This window comes from Sceloporus undulatus, chromosome 4 (assembly GCF_019175285.1).
Source record: "Sceloporus undulatus isolate JIND9_A2432 ecotype Alabama chromosome 4, SceUnd_v1.1, whole genome shotgun sequence".
Classification (NCBI taxonomy): Eukaryota; Metazoa; Chordata; class Lepidosauria; order Squamata; family Phrynosomatidae; genus Sceloporus; species Sceloporus undulatus.
The window spans coordinates 31,896,554-31,914,856 of record NC_056525.1 but is presented as its reverse complement, the minus strand read 5'-3'; the positions used below and the strand labels follow the sequence as shown (position 1 = coordinate 31,914,856).

Below are 18,303 nucleotides of genomic sequence, written 5' to 3'. Positions count from 1 at the left end.
GGCCTCCGCGGAGGCCAGGAAGGAGGGAGGAGGCTGCAGGGAGGCGGGGAGGTTGGCGCGGCTGCGCCCAAGAGGCGCCACCTCCCTGCAGCCTCTTCCGCCTCAGGCCTCGCTGCCCTCCTTTTCCTCCGCGCGACCATGTGCGGTGGAGGAGGAGGAGGGCAGCGAGGCCCCAGGGTTGCCTAGCAACTCCGCTGCAACCGGGCTTTTCCCGGTTTTTGGCGGCACCCGTGCCGTGACCGGGCAGGTGCAGCCAAAACCGGGAAAAACCCGGTTGCAACCGGGTTATGGCAACCCTACTTGTGGTTGAGGTAGGGAAAGAGAGGTGATTCAGACCAAACAGAAACAGCTGGTCTTGGTTTGTTTGATGAGGGAGAGAATGGGGGTACACTCTCAAATGGAGTGCATCTTCCTTCCCCCCAGAAGCCCCAAGCAGCCAGATCTTTATAGTCTGAATCAAGCCTCCATTTTCTTCCCTTCCCTTTGATAAGAATGAGCCCTTCCAGGGCTTGGAAACTGCTGGGCCTGGGAAATTTTAGACAGAGTGCAAGACCAATAGACTGCACCTGCCCGCTGTGTTTAATCCATAAAGGGACTTAACATGCACATATGCTGCATTTATGCATGCATATGTCACTAAGGATGCCAGCCAAGCAGTCTAGTTTGGGGAAAAGACTGTATCTCTTGATGCAGTATATTGGTAAGCTCATTCTTCTAGGCCTGGTCTCTCTCTCGCAGTGCAAATGGATTTCCTCTTTCTTAAACAGCTCTCATGACAACAGCAATAGGTTTCCAAAACTCGTTTTAGTTGTCATGTGGAATTAGATACTTACAATACTGGTAGAATATTAAAATTCTTTACTAATACTAAATATGTGTTATTGTCTAGCAACACTCTTTCTTTGAAAGGTATTGGGATGCAATGGATAGAATGTAGTGAGACCCTAAGTATATCCACACTGCAGAATTAAAGCAGTTTGACACCACTTTAACTGTCATGACTATCCTACAGAATACTGGGAATTTTAATTTGGTGAGACATCTGAGCTCTCTGACAGACCATGATGAATACCTAACTAAACTATAAATCCCAGGATTCTGTAGGCATTGTGGTAGATGAAATGGACAATAATTAATTATAAATAAATAAATAAATAAATAAATTGCTTAATTGGAATTATAGGTAGTAATGTGCATAATTCTATATTGAATAAAATGCAATATGGATGTCTAGATTTGAGAGGTTGTAATATGGCAGTGCTAAAGGATCTGGATCAGATAAATGGGCATTTCTTGCATCCATTAGTAGGTAAGATGGCATCCTCAGTGGACTGGGGCATAAAGCTGTAGTCCCATTTTCCACCAACAACTGCTTGTGTTCTTATTTTGGCTATACTGGCAGTTAATAGCCAGTAGATGAAGCTTTTGATGTAGTGTTAGGTTTGCCCCTGAGAGTACAAGAAGCAAGCAGCCTGCACTCCTTTCTTTTCAATAACTGGGAGAATAATACAATTTTTTAAAGAGAGAAGTTACCACTTACATGATAGCCTTTTTGGGTTTTATGGAATGCTTCACCATGCAACTTAAGTAATAGGTAACCCTGGAAATACAAAGAAAGTGCACAGCAATTATATTGGGAAATGAAGACTGAGAGGTGGGAAGAGGAGGAGAGCTAAAGCATCCATGTTACAAGGCAACACAGTCTGTGTCGATCTTCCACTTCACTTGGAAGAAGTGCATTTCTCATTTATTTCCTTCTGCTGTAAGCATGCTTTGTTTTATTGCTCCCCCTCCATCCTGGCGGAGCAAGTGGAGTGAAAAGCTGAAAGTAAAAGTAATGGCTGCTATAAAAAGATGAAAATGTGTTATTGATCCAGGAGTTTGGGACCCATTATCTGCAAGTGTAAACTGCACTCTGAGATCTTTGGCTAGCTGTTGCTTGGTGTGCACCATCCCCCTCTCCTTGCTTATAGCACTAGGATTCCCAGTTCCTAAAGCAGCTTTTTTTTTTTTTGGATGACAAACTCCAGCATCCACCAGCCAGCAGAATCCACCAGCCAAGCAGTGCTCCATAGTTCACTCAGACTTGCATCCTTCCATAGGTCACAAAAATGAATACCTAGCTTGTTGGGGGCAATTGGCTTACACATTGTAAACCACTTAGGCAGTGTTTAAATGCACTGATAAGCGGTATAGAAATTTACTTGCTACTTGCTTGCTATTTCACATTTATGGCTGGGGCAGTACTTCTGTGTAATTTTCATCTCTCTTTCTCTCTCTTTCTGTTTGACAACTTTGTTTTGTGTCACTATGCTGTTGTCTGTGCTTATCTGTTACTTGTGCTCTGCCTATAAATAACCATCTTTTTTTGGTCCTTCCCACAATTTCTGTCACTTGGTGATGGAGAGGGACTTGCATCCCCCTCCCTACTTCTGACATGCCCAAGCAAAACATGTGTCCATGACATTGATGGATCAACTTGTCATCTTTTGACAGTGGCATGGGTCATGCCACGTGAGCATCAGTTCCAGTAAGAGTTGATAGCCAGTCAGTTTCTCATGTTTTGCTATGCCATAGAGCAGTTTCTGAGTGGAATTATCAAGTGAGGCGCTTCCCCTCTCTTTCTTTAAAGAATTAAAAGGGTGTGTTCAATGGAGTCTGTGAAGCTAAAAAGACTAGGTCATTGCTTGGGGAAAAATACTTTTTGAAATGCAGCTCCTTGAATCAAATAAGCTAGTAAAAATGGGATTTGTAATTGGTTGACTGACAATCCAAAGGGTGCTTAGCAATGGCTCCTCTTCATCTGAAGAGAAGTGACTAGTAAGGTGCCACAGAGTTCTGTCCTGAGTCCAGTGCTATTCAACATCTTTATCAATGACTTGGATGATGGAATAGAGGGCCTTATTATCAAATTCATAGAGGACACCAAATTAGGAGGGGTAGCTACTACCCCAGAGGATAGGATCATAATCCAAAAATAACCATAACTGATTAGAAAACTGGGCCAGAACTAACAAAATGAATTTCAACAGGGAGAAGTATAAGGTACTACACACAGACAGACAAAAGAAAATGCACAGATATAGGATGGGTGACATATGGCTTGACAACAGTACATGTGAAACAGATCTAAGAGTCTTAATAGTCACAAGCTGAACATGAACCAGTAATGTAATGCAGCAGCACAAATAAATAAATAAATAAATAAATATATGCCAATATGATTCTAGGTAGCAACAATAGCAATATAGTGTCTAGATCAAGGGAAGTAATGCTGTAGTGCCATCTATTCTGCTTTGATCAAACATCACTTGGAATACTGGTGTTTATCACACTATACTCTTATTCCACTTTATATATACTCTACTATTCCACTTTAACTGCTCTAGCTGCCTCCTGTTGCATTCTGGGATTTGCAGTTTTAAGGAGGGGTATTTAGAATTCTCAGGCAGAGTATAGTGTGATAAACACCACTGTGTCCAGCTTTGGGCATCACATTTCAGGAAGAAACAGCAGTCTCCAGGACCAGATGAACTACATCCAAGGGTATTATAACACCTGGCAAATATAATATCGGAACCATTGGCAATAATCTTTGAAAACTGGAGAACAGGAGAAGTCCCAGCAGACTGGAGGAGGGCAAACGTTGTCCTCATCTTCAAAAAGAGGGAAAAAGAGGATCCCAACAATTATCATCCAGTTAGTCTGACATCAATACCAGGAAAGATTCTAGAACAGATCATTAAACAGAGATTCTGTCAACATCTACAAGGCAATTCCATAATCACATAGAGTCAACATGGGTTTCAGAGAAACAATTCATGCCAGACAAACCTGATCTTTCTTTTTTATATATAAGAACACACTCCCTCGGAGTGTAGTGGAGTCTCCTTCCTTAGAGGTTTTTAAACAGAGGCTGGATGGCCATCTATCAGGGATGCTTTGATTTAGATTTCCTGCATGGCAAGGGGTTGGACTGGTTGGCCCTTGTGGTCTCTTCCAACTCTATGATTCTAAGGATGTTGATAAGCTGGAATGTGTTCAAAGTAGGGCAGCCAAATTGGTGAAATGTCTGGAAACCATGCCCTATGAGGGGTGGCCTAGGGAGCTGACAATGTTTAGCCTGGGAAAGAGAAGGTTAAGAGGTGGCATGATAGTTGTGTTTTTGAAAGGTTGTCATATTTACAATGGAGCAAGCTTATTTTCTGCTGCTTCAGAGACTAGGGCACAGAGCAATGGATTCAAAGTACAGAAAAAGAGATTCTACCTAAACATTAGGAAGACCATTTTGATGGTATGAGCCACTTGTAGTGTGGTGGAGTCTCCTTCCTTGGAGGTTTTTAAACAGAGTCTGGATGGCCATCTGTCAGGAGTGCTTTGATTGTGTCTTCCTATATGGCAGGGGATTGAACGGGATGGTCCTCATGGCCTCTTCCAACTCTATGATTCTGTGAATCTTCTAGGCTGCACAGCCATTACTGGCTACAAGATTCTGAGAGATATGGTCCAAAAAGGTAATTTGTCCAAGATCTGCTGTACACAAATATGTCACATCTCATTTTCAGTTATCAAAGATCCAACCTGGGGTCTAAGAAAACAGATAAAAATAATGGTTATGCTTCCTAGGAAGCATTTTAAATGTGCCATTCTTTGCACTTTATGCTGCCTCATATGAAGTCAGATTGTTGCATTATCTCACTGTAGTAATTATGCCTACTGTCAGCATTCAATTATTTGTTTGTTTGTTGGATTTATATCTCTTCCCTTCTCCCTGTTGCTTTCTGTATTCAAAGCATTTGCTGTATCAGTGGATTATGGTATTGCTGGCTAGAGGATTCCAAAAAAGGTAAATTTCCAAAGTCTGTCCTTACTTAGGGATAAGCTTCGTTGAACTCCATGAGGCTAGCTTTTAACTGGCTTGAACAAGGATCTGTTTACATATCTCACATGCCATTGCATGTATTTCTCAACTGTGTTTCTGAATAAAGAACCAGTTTGGTTTGGCTGCTTCTAATATGCGTTGTGAACCGAGAAATTCCTGATTCAATTCCCACCATGATTACAACCTCCTCTCTTGGCCTGTTTTTACCTGTCCTTCCATCTGCCCTGCCTTCTACACTGGTTACGAACACTTGTGGAAATAATACTTTAAAAGCTGTGCAGGTACGGTTACTCGGTTAATAGTTTCAACAGTGCACTAATCGTGTATTTTTATTAATGTTAAAGGAGATATCCACACATATTCAGAAGGTGGCATTGCAACAGTTCCAGGCGTGTACTGAGATTGAAGGTCTTGTGGGATTGATTCACCAGCAGCACTTACAGTTTGCCCTGCATTTGCCTCCACACTTTAGGACTGCACCTTCCCTCCTCACACATATGCTTTAGAAGTGATTCTCTTTGTTTCACTTGTTTGTATAGGAAAGGAAGACAGACGGTACACCACAGAATCTCCATCCCTGAATGTCTTTTGCTGCCCTGGAAAAGAGGGTTAATCTAGCCCTGTCTTCTTGGTCCCAGAACTGGAAACATTCCATCTCGATCCTCTGTCCTGAGAATTGGCATTTGATATTTTCCTCTTTCTTATGGATGATGTCACCATCTTGTAGAGAAAAGGGGGAGTATTGACAGACACAGTTTCTCCTGTCACAGGACTGTAGTGTGGAGAGAAGCTTTGTCTCTCATACATTCTCTCTGCTATAAAATTGTCTTTCCCATTTTCCCCTGAAGTTGCTTGCATCAGCAACCTCCTTGGTCTTTCCTGTGATTGTATTGGCATCACCCATTCAGCAGATGGCATTAAGTGGCCCTCCTCCTCTTTTATTTTCCTGTTTAACAGTCCATGAAAAGGAGGAGAGTGACAGATATTTATTTCTCACCAGGAAATCAATCTTATCTGTGCCAAACTGTTGCAGACACCAGACAAATGTTTGCCTTGGCTGAATGCAAACCAAGGCCTGGCCCAGCGTATGGCTGGCGGCAATGCCAATCTGGTATCAAACAGCAGCTTGTTCCTCAGAAGCAGCCTTAAAGTGCCAGGCAAATTATTGCTGGTCCCATGTCTTTGCCTTTTACAGAAATTGCATTGAGAGTTAGAGATGTCAGTCTTATTTTGTTCTTGCATATGTGAATGAAAATTTTTCACAAGTTTAGAAGCAAGGTAAAAACTTAGAGGTTTTTCCCAATTTTTGGTGACTGCATTTTGGGACTGTTTTTGCATGGGGTGAAAACTGAGAGTGGAGGGTTGTGTGTGCACAAAATCTTTTGTGTGCACAAAAATTGTTTTAGCGCAGAAGAGATACAACATTTTTGTGCACAAAGTGGAACTTTTGTGTGCAAAATTCAATAGGCATGGAAAACTCGGTGATTTTTTCAGTCTCAAAAAACTGGCATGGCATAGTGAGACTCACTTTCTTATCAAGGATCATGTGAATTCTCTTTACAACCTAAAATGGGAATTGGAAAAGCACCAAGGGCATGGATGGTAGCCTGATCCTTGAGACTCAATTCCCGTTAATCTGAGGGGTGACCGCCAGCAGAGCTTTTTTATTCCTGTTCTGAGAGGTGCTAAGTAATGTATTGATCTGGAAAGGCGCCTGGAACCATAGAAAAGCAAACATTGAGATGGTGGGTGTAAGTTAGCAAACTAGCCCAAGACTGCAATCCTATATTCACCTTGGTTATATGAATCCCAGGGAAATAATCAAGGATTACAGTGTAATCCTATATACATACCTTTAGAAGTCAGGCTTGTAGAGTTCAAAGAGATGCAGTCCATGATAAATTGTTATAGGATTGCAGATTTCAGCAGACTAGCCACCTGTAGGATTGTAGCCTGTGAAGTATAATTCTGCAAACAGTCTGAATAACAACAAAAGTCATTCACAGGCTTTTCTGCAATTCAAATCGCCACCCCCACCCTCCAATTAAGTGGGAGGAGAGAAGTCTAGCTAGAGTACTTTATTATGCTGATTTTTGAGCTGTACAATCCTGCAGTCAAATCTAAAACAAAGCAAAAATCTATAGCAAGCAGTTTCAAATGTTGCAGCTGTAAAATATGAAGAGGCTGCAAATTAGATTTAATGTGAGCTCATGTGACTGGATGTCTGCATTATAAGCTCTTCAGTGCTCAAAGCAGGAGGGATGGCTGTGGCATTAAAATGTAGTTCTCTCATCAGGAACTGCTCAGCAGTGACTTGCATGGACTCTACTATGAATGATTTACTCTGCAAATCCTCAAAGAAATAATATTTTTTCCCCAAACATACACTAGTGGAGAGCCTAAGGGCAGAGTCACACAAGAAGGCATATGTGGAATCCAAAATTGGTGAGAAGACAATTCAGTCCTTACCCAGCCTGCTGATTTTCCCCCTCAAATGCTCTTTTGGCCATTTTGGTCAATTTGTTTTTCATCCCAGCTGAGCTCTGAGGCTACAAGCACTGACCCAGGCAGAAGAAAAGCTATCACAAATTGGTGGAGGGGGGGGGGAGTGCAGAGGAGAATTGGTGAGCACAAGAAGGGTTAAGCACCACTTCTGTGTCCCTTTGTACTTCCGCATTGGAGCAGTAGTGCTGAGCAGCTTTCACCAGCAAAATGCCTTCCATTTAATAATAATAATAATAATAATAATAATAATAATAATAATAATAATAATAATAATAATACTTTTATTTTTTTTACCCCGCCTCTCCATCCAGCTGCCATCACTGGTCACACTGGCTGGGAATGATGGGACTTATAGTATGATTCATTTGGAAGGCTCCACATTGGGGAGTGCTGGTGCTCACAGTACTGAGCAAGATGGACCAATCACCTCACTTGCCTAAGGCAGCTTCCTGTGTTCCTGTTACCATAGCAGATTCAGAATTTGATTTGAAATGTGTCCAAAGGCAAGACCTTTTAAGTGGATTCATGCATGGTTGAGAAACATTACTGTTTTTGGATGAAGATTCCCAGAACTCCCCCCTATTTCAAGTATGGTTGGGAGTTGTAATTCCAAAAAATAACATTTTAAAGCTCTGGTATATTGGATTTGCCAACTGCCTTTCCACATAATATAATCAGGAATGCCACTGTTGCAAATAGGAAGGGAGCTAATCAGATCACTCATGGCGTAAAAAAGCTAAGCTGGGACTCACTTTCTTTCATATTAAAGTGATTGGTCCTGAGGCTTTATTGTCCACATCCATGATATTTCTCTGTTTTTCTTTTCAGCACAGCTACAGAGAAGTGGGAATTCTTCTGCTGTACTTGGCTGTTGGGGTATCTGTTTTCTCTGGAGTGGCCTACACTGCAGAAAAGGAGGAAGATGTTGGCTTTGACACCATCCCAGCCTGCTGGTGGTGGGGAACAGTTAGCATGACGACTGTAGGCTATGGAGATGTTGTACCAGTAACTGTTGCTGGCAAGTTGGCAGCTTCTGGTTGCATCCTCGGTGGGATTTTGGTGGTGGCACTACCTATTACTATCATCTTCAACAAATTCTCCCACTTCTACCGCAGGCAGAAGGCCCTTGAGGCTGCTGTGCGGAATAGTGGCAAAAAGGAACCGGAAGACTCTGAGAATTACCCAAGTCAAGAGTCTGAGATTTTAAGTGAAATCTACCAGAGAGATGATGACCTCACCAGAAACATCCTTCCAGTTCATTGAGTGGATTGAAGACGGGGTCTATTCTGGTCTTAGAAGGCAAGTCACTAATGAGATGGTAGCAAGAGCATTACCTCTGCTGACAGAGACTCCATTTGTTGCCAGTGACCTGTTCCAGTAACAATAGTATGGTAACCTCCTGCTCTGAGCCAGTATAGCATACCCATTGACCTTATGCATTTGGACTTCCAGTATTCCACCTGGACATGCACACTGTGACTACCCTATTCCTTTATCCACCATGAACACTTGGCTCCAGAAGCCCAGAATACTATATTTCTTGGTACAGACTGTAAGAGAGGGTAGCTTCTCCATTACAAGCACTTTCTAATGATGTCTATTCCCTACTCAGGGAAGACACTACTAGCTTCCCTCAGGTATGACTTGTAGACAAGTGTCAAAGTTTGGAATGTAAATTCAAGACCAGAATCTAATAGGTAGATTATGCAGCCATATGGCCTTTCACCTGTCACCTCTCTCTAGTAATTACCACGCATTCTCTTGGACAATATTCTGCAATTCACTCCAACCAAATATTGCTCCACTGTCCATCAAGAAGTTGAAATGCTCTTCCACTATTTACCAAAATGCTGATGCTCTGTTTATTTCTTTTTCAACTTGTTTCTACACCATGATTTATTATTGATTTTCATCTGTTGCCAAAGAGACTGGACATTGGTTCTGAAGATTATCCTTAGTGCTGTAACAAATTGTTGTTTATGACTTCCACAGAGTGGAGATTTATAGAGGAAGGAATCTCCTGACTTGCCTTATAAATGTTTGTCTGAAAGAGACCCATGCAGGATAGCAGTAACTTGACATAGCCTAGAAAGAGTCTAAATAGTTAGTTTCAGAGCTGATGAAGAAAAATGGACAAAGATGTGTGTGTGTTGTGATGCTTGAGTGGATGAGGGCTGGAGCACATGTTACAATCACTAAGGGAGGGAAGGGGTCATAGATATGAAGTTCCTTATTATAAGGTTTCTACCACCACCAACCCACATCTCTCAATGATTGGAATGAAATGGATTGTTTTATTTAAAAACAACAACAACAAAACAGAACAAAAACCTGTGCAAGGTATAGAGAATGTGATTGGGAAACATATATTTACTTATTTCTCTCTTGATATTGGTACTAAAAACCACCCCCCAATGAAATGTATTGACAGTAGGTTGAGTGCGGGTATAAAGCAGTACTTCAAACAACACATAATTAATTCATGTAATTTACTGCCACAAGATGTGGTAATATCCATTGGCTTAGAAAGCTTTAAAGGGAGTTCAAACAAATTTGTAGAGGATTAGGTCTGTCAGTATCCAGGAAGGCTAAATTGAGCTTCCACATTCAGGGCTAGTACACTCCTACACACCAATTGCATGTCCTTTTGTCCTGATTTTTGAGCTTGAATGCAACTGGCTCTTTTGATTACTGTCACGTGGTGAGAGAGTCCGTGTTTCTTGTTCCTGACAGCTACTGGTAAATATATGGAGAGACTGTATGATAATGATTATTCTTGAACTTATTGTAAGATTTGGAGAACATGTCCTCAGGATAATAGATTCCAACTACCAGCATCCTCAGACATCAAGATCAGCAGTTGGGGATAATGGGAAATGGGCCACATGTGGAGGGCTACATGTTCTGCATTTCTGTTATATTTTCTGTCATATCCCTAAAACAGTGGCAACATATGCTCAAGAGGGCATGCTTATAAAATTTGTAGATGACACTAAATTAGGACAGGTAGCTAATACCCCAGAGGACAGGATCATAATTCAAAATGACCTTAACAGATTAGACAGCTGGGCCAAAACTAACAAAAGGAATTTCAACAGGGAAAAATGTAGGATACCACACTTGGGCAGTAAAAATGAAATGCAGAGATTCAGGGTGGATGACAACTGGCTTGATGCCAATACATACGAAAGGGATCTAGGAGTCTTAATGAACTATAGGCTGAATATGAGTCACCAATGTGATACATCCGTTAAGAAAGCCAATGCAGTTCTAGGCTTCATCAATAGGAGGATAATGTTTAGTTTATTCTGCTTTGGTCAGACCTCACCTGGGATATTGTGTGTAGTTCTGGTCACCACAATTCAAGAAGGACATTGACAAGCTAGAGTGAGGAGTGACTTAAGGAGCTGGGAATGTTTAGCCTGGAGAAGAGAAGGTTAAGTGGTGACATGACAGCAATGTTTAAATATTTGAAAGGATGCCATATTGAAGATGGAGCAAGCTTTTCTGCTGCTCCAGAGATTAGGGCACAGCAGTGGTCTCAAACTACAGGAAAAGAGAGTCCACCTAAATATTAGGAAGAACTTTCTGATGGTGAGAGCTGTTTGACAGTGGAATGTGCTGCCTCAGACAGTCATGGAATCTTCTTCTTTGGAGGTTTTTAAATGGAGTCTAGATGGCCATCCGTTGGGAGTGCTTTCATTGTGTCTTCCTACATAGCAAGGAGTTGAATTGGATGGCTTTTGTGGTTTCTACCAACTCTGTTTCTATAGTTTTTTGTGGTTTTTTGGGGGTCATGTGGCCATGTTCTAGAAGAGTTTATTCCTGATGTTTCACCAGCATCAGAGAATGCTGACCTAGAAAAGTGTGTGTGTGTGTGTGTGTGTGCGCGCGCGCGCGCACATACACACACACATACATACTGTGTTACCTTGTGTAAGGAGGAGGGATACAGGATCACACAGTATATATATATATATACCCACTCTTTTCTAGGTCTGCATTCTCTGAAGATGCCAGCCACAGATGTTGGTGAAACATCAGGAATAAACTCTTCTAGAACATGACCACATAGCCTGAAAATCCCACAAAAAACTATGGATGCTGGCCATGAAAGCCTTCGACTTCTATGTTTCTATGATTCAGATCTACTATACCCCTGCACACCAGCTGCATATCTTTGGCCTGGTATAGATGGGCCAAAAGTGGCGTGCCACCGCTGATGTTAGGGTTTGGGAGAGCGCAGTAACTGCACGCTCCTGAACCCTAGCGTGTAATGGTGGCGACATCATGGCAGCATCCCATTCACAGGGCGCCACCATGATGACAAGCGAAGTGCAGCTATGGACGTCGCTGCATATCACTTATGTCACTGATGTGCCAATGGCACACTTGTGACATGTGCTGGATGCCTTAAAAAGAACCTGTATTTTCTAGGTTCTTTTTACTGTGGAGGGACGCCGTGTGGTTTGGCTGCTGCGGTGTCCCTCTGGAATTAAAATGGACGCCTCCAGCCTGCTCTTTCAGGGTGGTATGTATCATGCCTTTGTGTCCTGGGTTTTGAATGCATCTAGCTCTTTTAATTACCATCACATGGAGGACAGAATGCATGTTTTTGGTACCTAACAGCTACTGCTAATTATATGGAGACTCTGTATGGTAGTGGTCATTCTTCATCTTATTGCAAGTCTTGAAGAGCATATTGTCCTTAGGATAATGGATTCCAACTACCATCATCTTCAGCCATCAAGACCAGCCATTGGGGATGATGAGAGATGGGACTTCACATGGAGAGTCATAACTTCCCCATTCCTGTTACCTTTTTTGTCCTGTTTCTAAAACAGTAGTAACAAATGCTCTAACATTTGAATTTATCAGAGGTGCTTCCTGCTAGATTTTTTTATTTGGGGGGGGGGGCTACAACTCCCATAATTCTTCACAATGGGCTCATTGTGACTTGGACTTACGACATCCAGAGTGTAACAGTTTCCCACCTCTGCCTGCTCTTACTGCAGGTGATCTTTCTACACAACTCCTAGTATGTAGAGAAGACAGAAATATGCACAAGTATCCTTGAAAATGTTTTCATGTTTCACATTCATTTACCTGATAATTGGAGATGCTTTGGTCATACTAGAAGTTCTTTACCTGAGTGAACAGCTGTCTATGACGCTTGCAAATACAAACATCTGTCTATGACGCTTGCAAATACAACTAATTGTTTATTTTCTCACCATGGATCATAAGGAGCAATATATGCCATTTTGCACACAGATAGGATCATGTCATCATTAGCAGCACATTACAAACAAAAAGAGAGAAAGATGCCACTGAAACTTTAGGAAGATTTTTTTATTATTATTTTTTACTGTGAGAGCTATTCAACAGTACAATAGACTGCCTCAGACAGTAGTGGACTTCCCATCTTTTGAAGTCTTTAAGCAGAGGTTGGATGAGCATTTTTGGAAGTGCTGTGTACTATGTATTCCTGCATGGCAGGGGGTTGGATTAGATGGCTGTCGTGGTCCCTTCCAACTTTAAGATTCTATGACTGTATGAGTTTCAGAAATAACTGACTAAATGTTCCAGAGCAGAGGAGCATTGATTAGGATGGAAAACTGCTGAATGCTAACTCTCTATTGTGAATAGGATTCTTTGGTGATCTATCAACCTTGTCTGATCAGAGAAATAATGGGGATGTAATTGCAATCACTCCAAGAAGCCAAACATTGGCCGGTTACAGACGGGCACTTTAGTGCGTGACGAGCACGCACTAGGGTTAAAAAAGGGCAGTGCTTCCGCACCGCCCTAACCCTAGTGCGTGCTCGTCACGCACTAAACAGCGGGCGCCCTTCCAACAGCCGCCCCATGAGGATGTCACAGCCGCGCTGCCTCTAGACGGGGCGGCGTGGACGGGACGTCCTTGCTCCCGCCAGGCGCTTAGTGCGCCCTGAACACGGAGCAGGAAGGAGCTCTGTTTCGGAGCTCCTTCCGGTTTAGTCCGCTGGGCCAGCTTCAGATGGCTGCGCCCAGCAGACTAAAAGAGAAAGGGGCCAGCGGCCCCTTTCTCCTTCTCCCCGCCGCCGCGGGGTGTCCTTGGGGCTTGAAGCCCCGGGACACCCCTTTCACGGCTGCCGCTTCCCTGCAGCCTGAAAAGCGGCGGATCGGGGCCTCAGCGGCTGCTGCTTGCCGCTGAGGCCCCGATACACGGGGAAAGGGGCGGGTGCAGGCCGCCCCAAATGGGCAGTCTATAACCCGCCTTTAAATTTTTTTTTAACCAATGTCTTCATCTTGTTTACTTTTAAAAAGTAGAATATTGGTAGTTTAAATGGTGCTGATTTGGAGAGACATTTGTTATCTATTTATTTAATATATTTCTAACTCATCTTTTAGGCAGGAGTAGAAATCATATGGCACCCCATCTTTGTTAGAATGCAAGTCCCAGCATTCCTTACCATTGGGTATGGAGGATAGGGCTACTGAGACTTTCAGACCAACAGTATCTGACAGGTTGTATGGTAACCATGTCCGTTTTAAGGCAAGCTTCTCGAATTGAAACAAATGTAAATGAAATAAGATTAAATTGGACTATATAATAAAAACAATATCGGATTCAAAACAGTAGATAGCAGGCCAGCAATACAACCAATCAAAAGTGTGATAGAAACCCTTTAAAGACTTTAAGGTGGGGTAGGCAACCTTTTTGAGCTGGGGGCCAGGTTGCTGTCCCTCAGACAACTGGGGGGCCGAAGCCGGGGGGGAGCTTCCACCCTCCGGGGGCGGGGCCGTGTGCCAAGGATGGAGCTTTCACTCACCGGGGACGGAGCCGCATGCCGGGGGCGCTCCTTGGCACCCTCCGGGGGCTAGGAGGAGGCCTCCAGCGCTGACAGCCGCCGGCGGCTTTTTTGCCAGCCTCTGACGGGACCTGAGGCCGGCAAAAAAGTCCTAGAGGCTCCCTGCCGCCGCCGGGGCCATCCAACAGGGCTCCGGAGATCGTACCGGGCCTCCTAGAGACCTGCTGCCGCCGCTGGAGTCCTGTTAGAGGGGCCCGGGGACTGCAATGGGCCTCCTAGAGGCCCGCTGCCGATGCCGGGGCCCTCCAACAGGGCTCCAGAGATCGCACTGGGCCTCGTAGAGGCCTGCTGCCACCGCCGGAGCCCTGTTGGAGGGGTCCGGTGACTGCAACGAGCCTCCTAGAGGCCCGCTGCCGCCGCTGGGGCCCTCCAACAGGGCTCTGGAGATCGCACCAGGCCTCCTAGAGGCCCGCTGCCGCCGCCGAAGCCCTGTTGGAGGGGCCTGGTGACCGCAACGGGCCTCCTTGAGGCCCGCCGCCGTTTTGTTTTTTAAACTGGCGGTGAAGTCTCGTGCGGCCTTTCCCGTCGTGCTCCGTGAGGGGAAAGGTCACGTGAGACTTTGGCCGCTATTTTAAAAAACAAAATGGCGCCCGGAGCGGCGCAGAAGTGGGGCGGCAATCAGAACCGCGCCGGGGCCGGTGAAAAGGCCTCAGCGGGCCGCATCCGGCCCGTGGGCCGGAGGTTGCCGACCCCTGCTTTAAGGTCTAAAGGACACAAAAGAAAGTGTGGAGTTCTGAGAATAAGGAGTTCCACAAATGGGAGACCAACATTATCAGCCAACTTGATTTATCATGATGTTAGGTCACAGAGCTGAGTGGTTTTTTTGGACCTAGTGACATTATGTGAGTGTATGCAGTCCCTCAAATATGGGTAACTTATATACTTGACATTTCCTATATTGATTTCTTTTGGTCGATTTTGGGGCTCCTTATCTGAGTGAACCAGCAGGTCTGTATTGCAATTTTGTTTGGGACAAGCTACAGCTGGGCTGGACTCAGAAATTATGAACAACTCCAGCTCAATTGATCCCTTTTGGAATGGATACAATTCCACTGATGATGTAGGCCTTGTCTGCACTGACCAGGATACTCCAGGGGTATACTAGACCTGCATCTTGCCAGCTTGTCCCCATTACCTTGGGCTTCATTCCTGCACCATGCTGGTTATCTGCATGAGCATCTCATTGAGCTGCCCAGCACATCCACCACAGATTGGTCCCCTCTGAATTCAGAATGAGGCCCCCAGCAATAGTCATATGCTTGGGGCCCTAGTTCTGACTTCAAAATAAGTGACCTGTGGTGTCAGTAGATGCACTGGCTGGCCAAGCTGGACATCTATGTAGACAATTGCCATGATATGAGAAAGGAAGTCTGTGGATCTTCCCAGAAGATCTCGAGGAAAAGATATATTTTTACACCATTTTAAGGCTGGTATAGCCTGGTTCTGGTGTGGAATGTACCATACATCATCCAGACTGCTCACACCCGAACTGATGTTTGTGCAAATAGGATGATGCCAGAATGAGCAAGAGGGAGTGGGTGGGAGAGTAACAGGCCTTTTGGCCCATGCAGACAAAGACCATATCTAAGCTTTTCAGCTTCCCCTGCCTATTTATCAAGAAGAGAATGTGTGAAAGATGTTGAGCTTTCTGAAAGTGATGCATCTTTCCCTGAAATTAGAGCCTTAATATCATGTTTGTAATGATCCTGTTCATGATTTGATCAGAACTGATTATTATAGAACATAGAGCCCTAGCTCATATATGTTCTCATCAGAGTAGTGCCATGATTTGCTGTTCCAGTAAAGAGGGAACCCACTTTTATTTCAATGAAAAGGCCCCAGCTCATGAATTCTGCCCCTCTAAAAAAAAGGGGGGGCGGGCGGGTAGAAGGGGAAAGCCTCCAAGAGTTTACTTGGCTGAATGCTTACTTGGAATGTCTGGCTCACTCTAGACATTATCTGTAGAGATGGTAATAAATGCTATGAGGCAAGTGATGGCTAGCAGCATGTGTCCAAATTGGGGCAGAATGTTGGAGATATGAGTCAAAAATTATAGACCCACCTCATCATGTGATGGAACAGTGATCTTGGGTCCAGACATAGCCATGCTTAGAAGAAAACAGAAGTTATTAGTCATGACTCACTTGAGTCCCTTTGATTTCAGTCAGTCTAGTCTAAGCATGACTAAGGCCCGAAACAGACAGGCCAAATGACACAGTTTTCCACTGCATTCATAGTGTAGCATTTAGATTATGTATGCCCCAAACACAGTGGGAAACCATGCTGTCGGAAAAGAACCGGGCCAAAAAGGAATGGTAAAATACCACTCGTTTTGCTGGCCCAGTTCAAAACTGCGGTGGCAGCCCAGGCCGGGGCCAGCCTTGTGCAGTTGCCATGGCCTTGGTGTGAATGGTGGCAGTGTGGTCCCACTGCGCTTTTGTCAGCCCATCAGGCCTGTATCTAGATCCAACTTGAGAATATAACTGCTCTACGATATGCACAGCTTACAATTCAATGCCACCATTCAGACTGCTTCTGCTAGCAGTGCAAAGGTAGCTAAAATGTAGGAATTTGTTATTGCCCTCATAGACCTAGTTAGCCACTGTGGAAGCCTTTGGTCTAAGCCAGAATAGCTCTTATTAGTGATAGACATAAGTAGGAACCTTTTCAACCTTTCTAATGGTACTTTCCTGCTTACCAAATGCACTAGCTGGCTTTGAGCTGTTTCCCTTTAAGTGTTTTGCCAGGTAAACATTTATTCAGTGGCATTTCCCTTTGTGCCAAATGTGTGGGGATATTTCTGCTGGCATAGCCATGTAATGCTAATGAAAAATAACTATTATGGGATTAACAGACTGCGGAGCTGCAGGCATCCTCTAGGCGACAGAAAGTAAAACATTCCACAAGCACCCTTGGGAGTGCTGATTCAACACAACCAAACAGTCTGTGAATGACTAATAGTGTGTCTCCTACTTTACTAAACAGCTGATGGGACTTTATTTCAGTGTTGTCTAACCATAAACTGCCCTCTTAATCCCTAACTGAGAAGGCAGACCTCTTCTCAGTTTGGGAAAGACATTTGGCCAAGAAACATGTTTCTGTGCTTCCCCAATAAAGCTATCCAAAATGTACCCCACTAGAACAGAAAGAGCAGTATTGTTTACATGTCACTGTACTGATAAATGTTCCCTTGAGGTTTTCTCTATCTGACTCTCGAGGGAAATATACAAATACTGTAATTTGTAGATTACTCAGAATCAATGGGAGGGGAGAGAAATATCTTAGCTATTCACTGTCATAGTTTTTGTCTTGGTTTTTCTGCTCCTTCTGACAGAAGGGAGCCAAGCCTCTTGGCCAGAGAAATGAAAGGGGGGTTCTTTTTATTATCGTTGGCCCAAAGTACATCTATGAGCCAGGGTGAGTTATATCTGTATTATCATGGTTTACTAGAGCCTTTGGCTGTTTTTGTTTATAAAGGCAGAAAAATCACTATGCAATGCTTTCAGGAGGCCATTTTTAATGGCAGGCTATTAATCTGCTCTTTTTTTTTTCTTTTTAGGAATCCTTACTTTTGTTGGAGGCAATACAGAATTCTTCCAAGCATGCCCCTCCCATTTCTGTATGTTGCTTCCACATGGAAAAATTTCTATGAGCATGATTTTTATTACCCATGTTGTACTTCCAGTGTGCATCTTGGGGGGGGGGGGGCAGATGTGGAATAAAGCATCTAGAACAAAAGTGGAAATGGTGTGGCTTTCCAGATATTACTAAATTTCAACTCCCAGCATTCCGTACCATTGGTAGTACTGCTGGGACTTGCAGTCTAACAGCTCCCAAAGAACTGTATGATTCCCATCCCTGATCCAGAGTGTTTTCATATTATACAGCTATAGCATTATGATTCCACTTTTCCACTATTAGAGCTGCATCCTGTGGAATATTAGGGTTTGTAGTTTGGTCAGGCACTAGAGCTCTCTAGGTGAGAATTCCAAATATCCCTTCCTAAACCACACATCTCAAGTTTCCATAGGACTGAACCATGACAGTTAAAATGGAACTGTA

General features: G+C 43.7%; 1 protein-coding gene across 2 annotated transcripts in view; it reads left to right on the top strand.

Moving 5' to 3' along the window:
• Positions 1–17,841, top strand: part of KCNS1 (potassium voltage-gated channel modifier subfamily S member 1) — a 44,002-nt gene extending 26,161 nt beyond the window's left edge. The window contains exons 3-4 of one of the 2 annotated variants that reach the window (XR_006103820.1): positions 8,216–9,024; positions 17,801–17,841. Coding sequence is in view for 1 of the 2 variants with exons in the window: in XM_042466326.1 (XP_042322260.1) it covers positions 8,216–8,650 (435 nt within the window). In the remaining variant the exon portion in view is untranslated. Of the gene's footprint in view, positions 1–8,215; positions 10,350–17,800 lie in introns of those variants that run through there. The other variant, XM_042466326.1, reaches the window with a different exon arrangement.
• Positions 17,842–18,303: the final 462 nt, after the last annotated feature.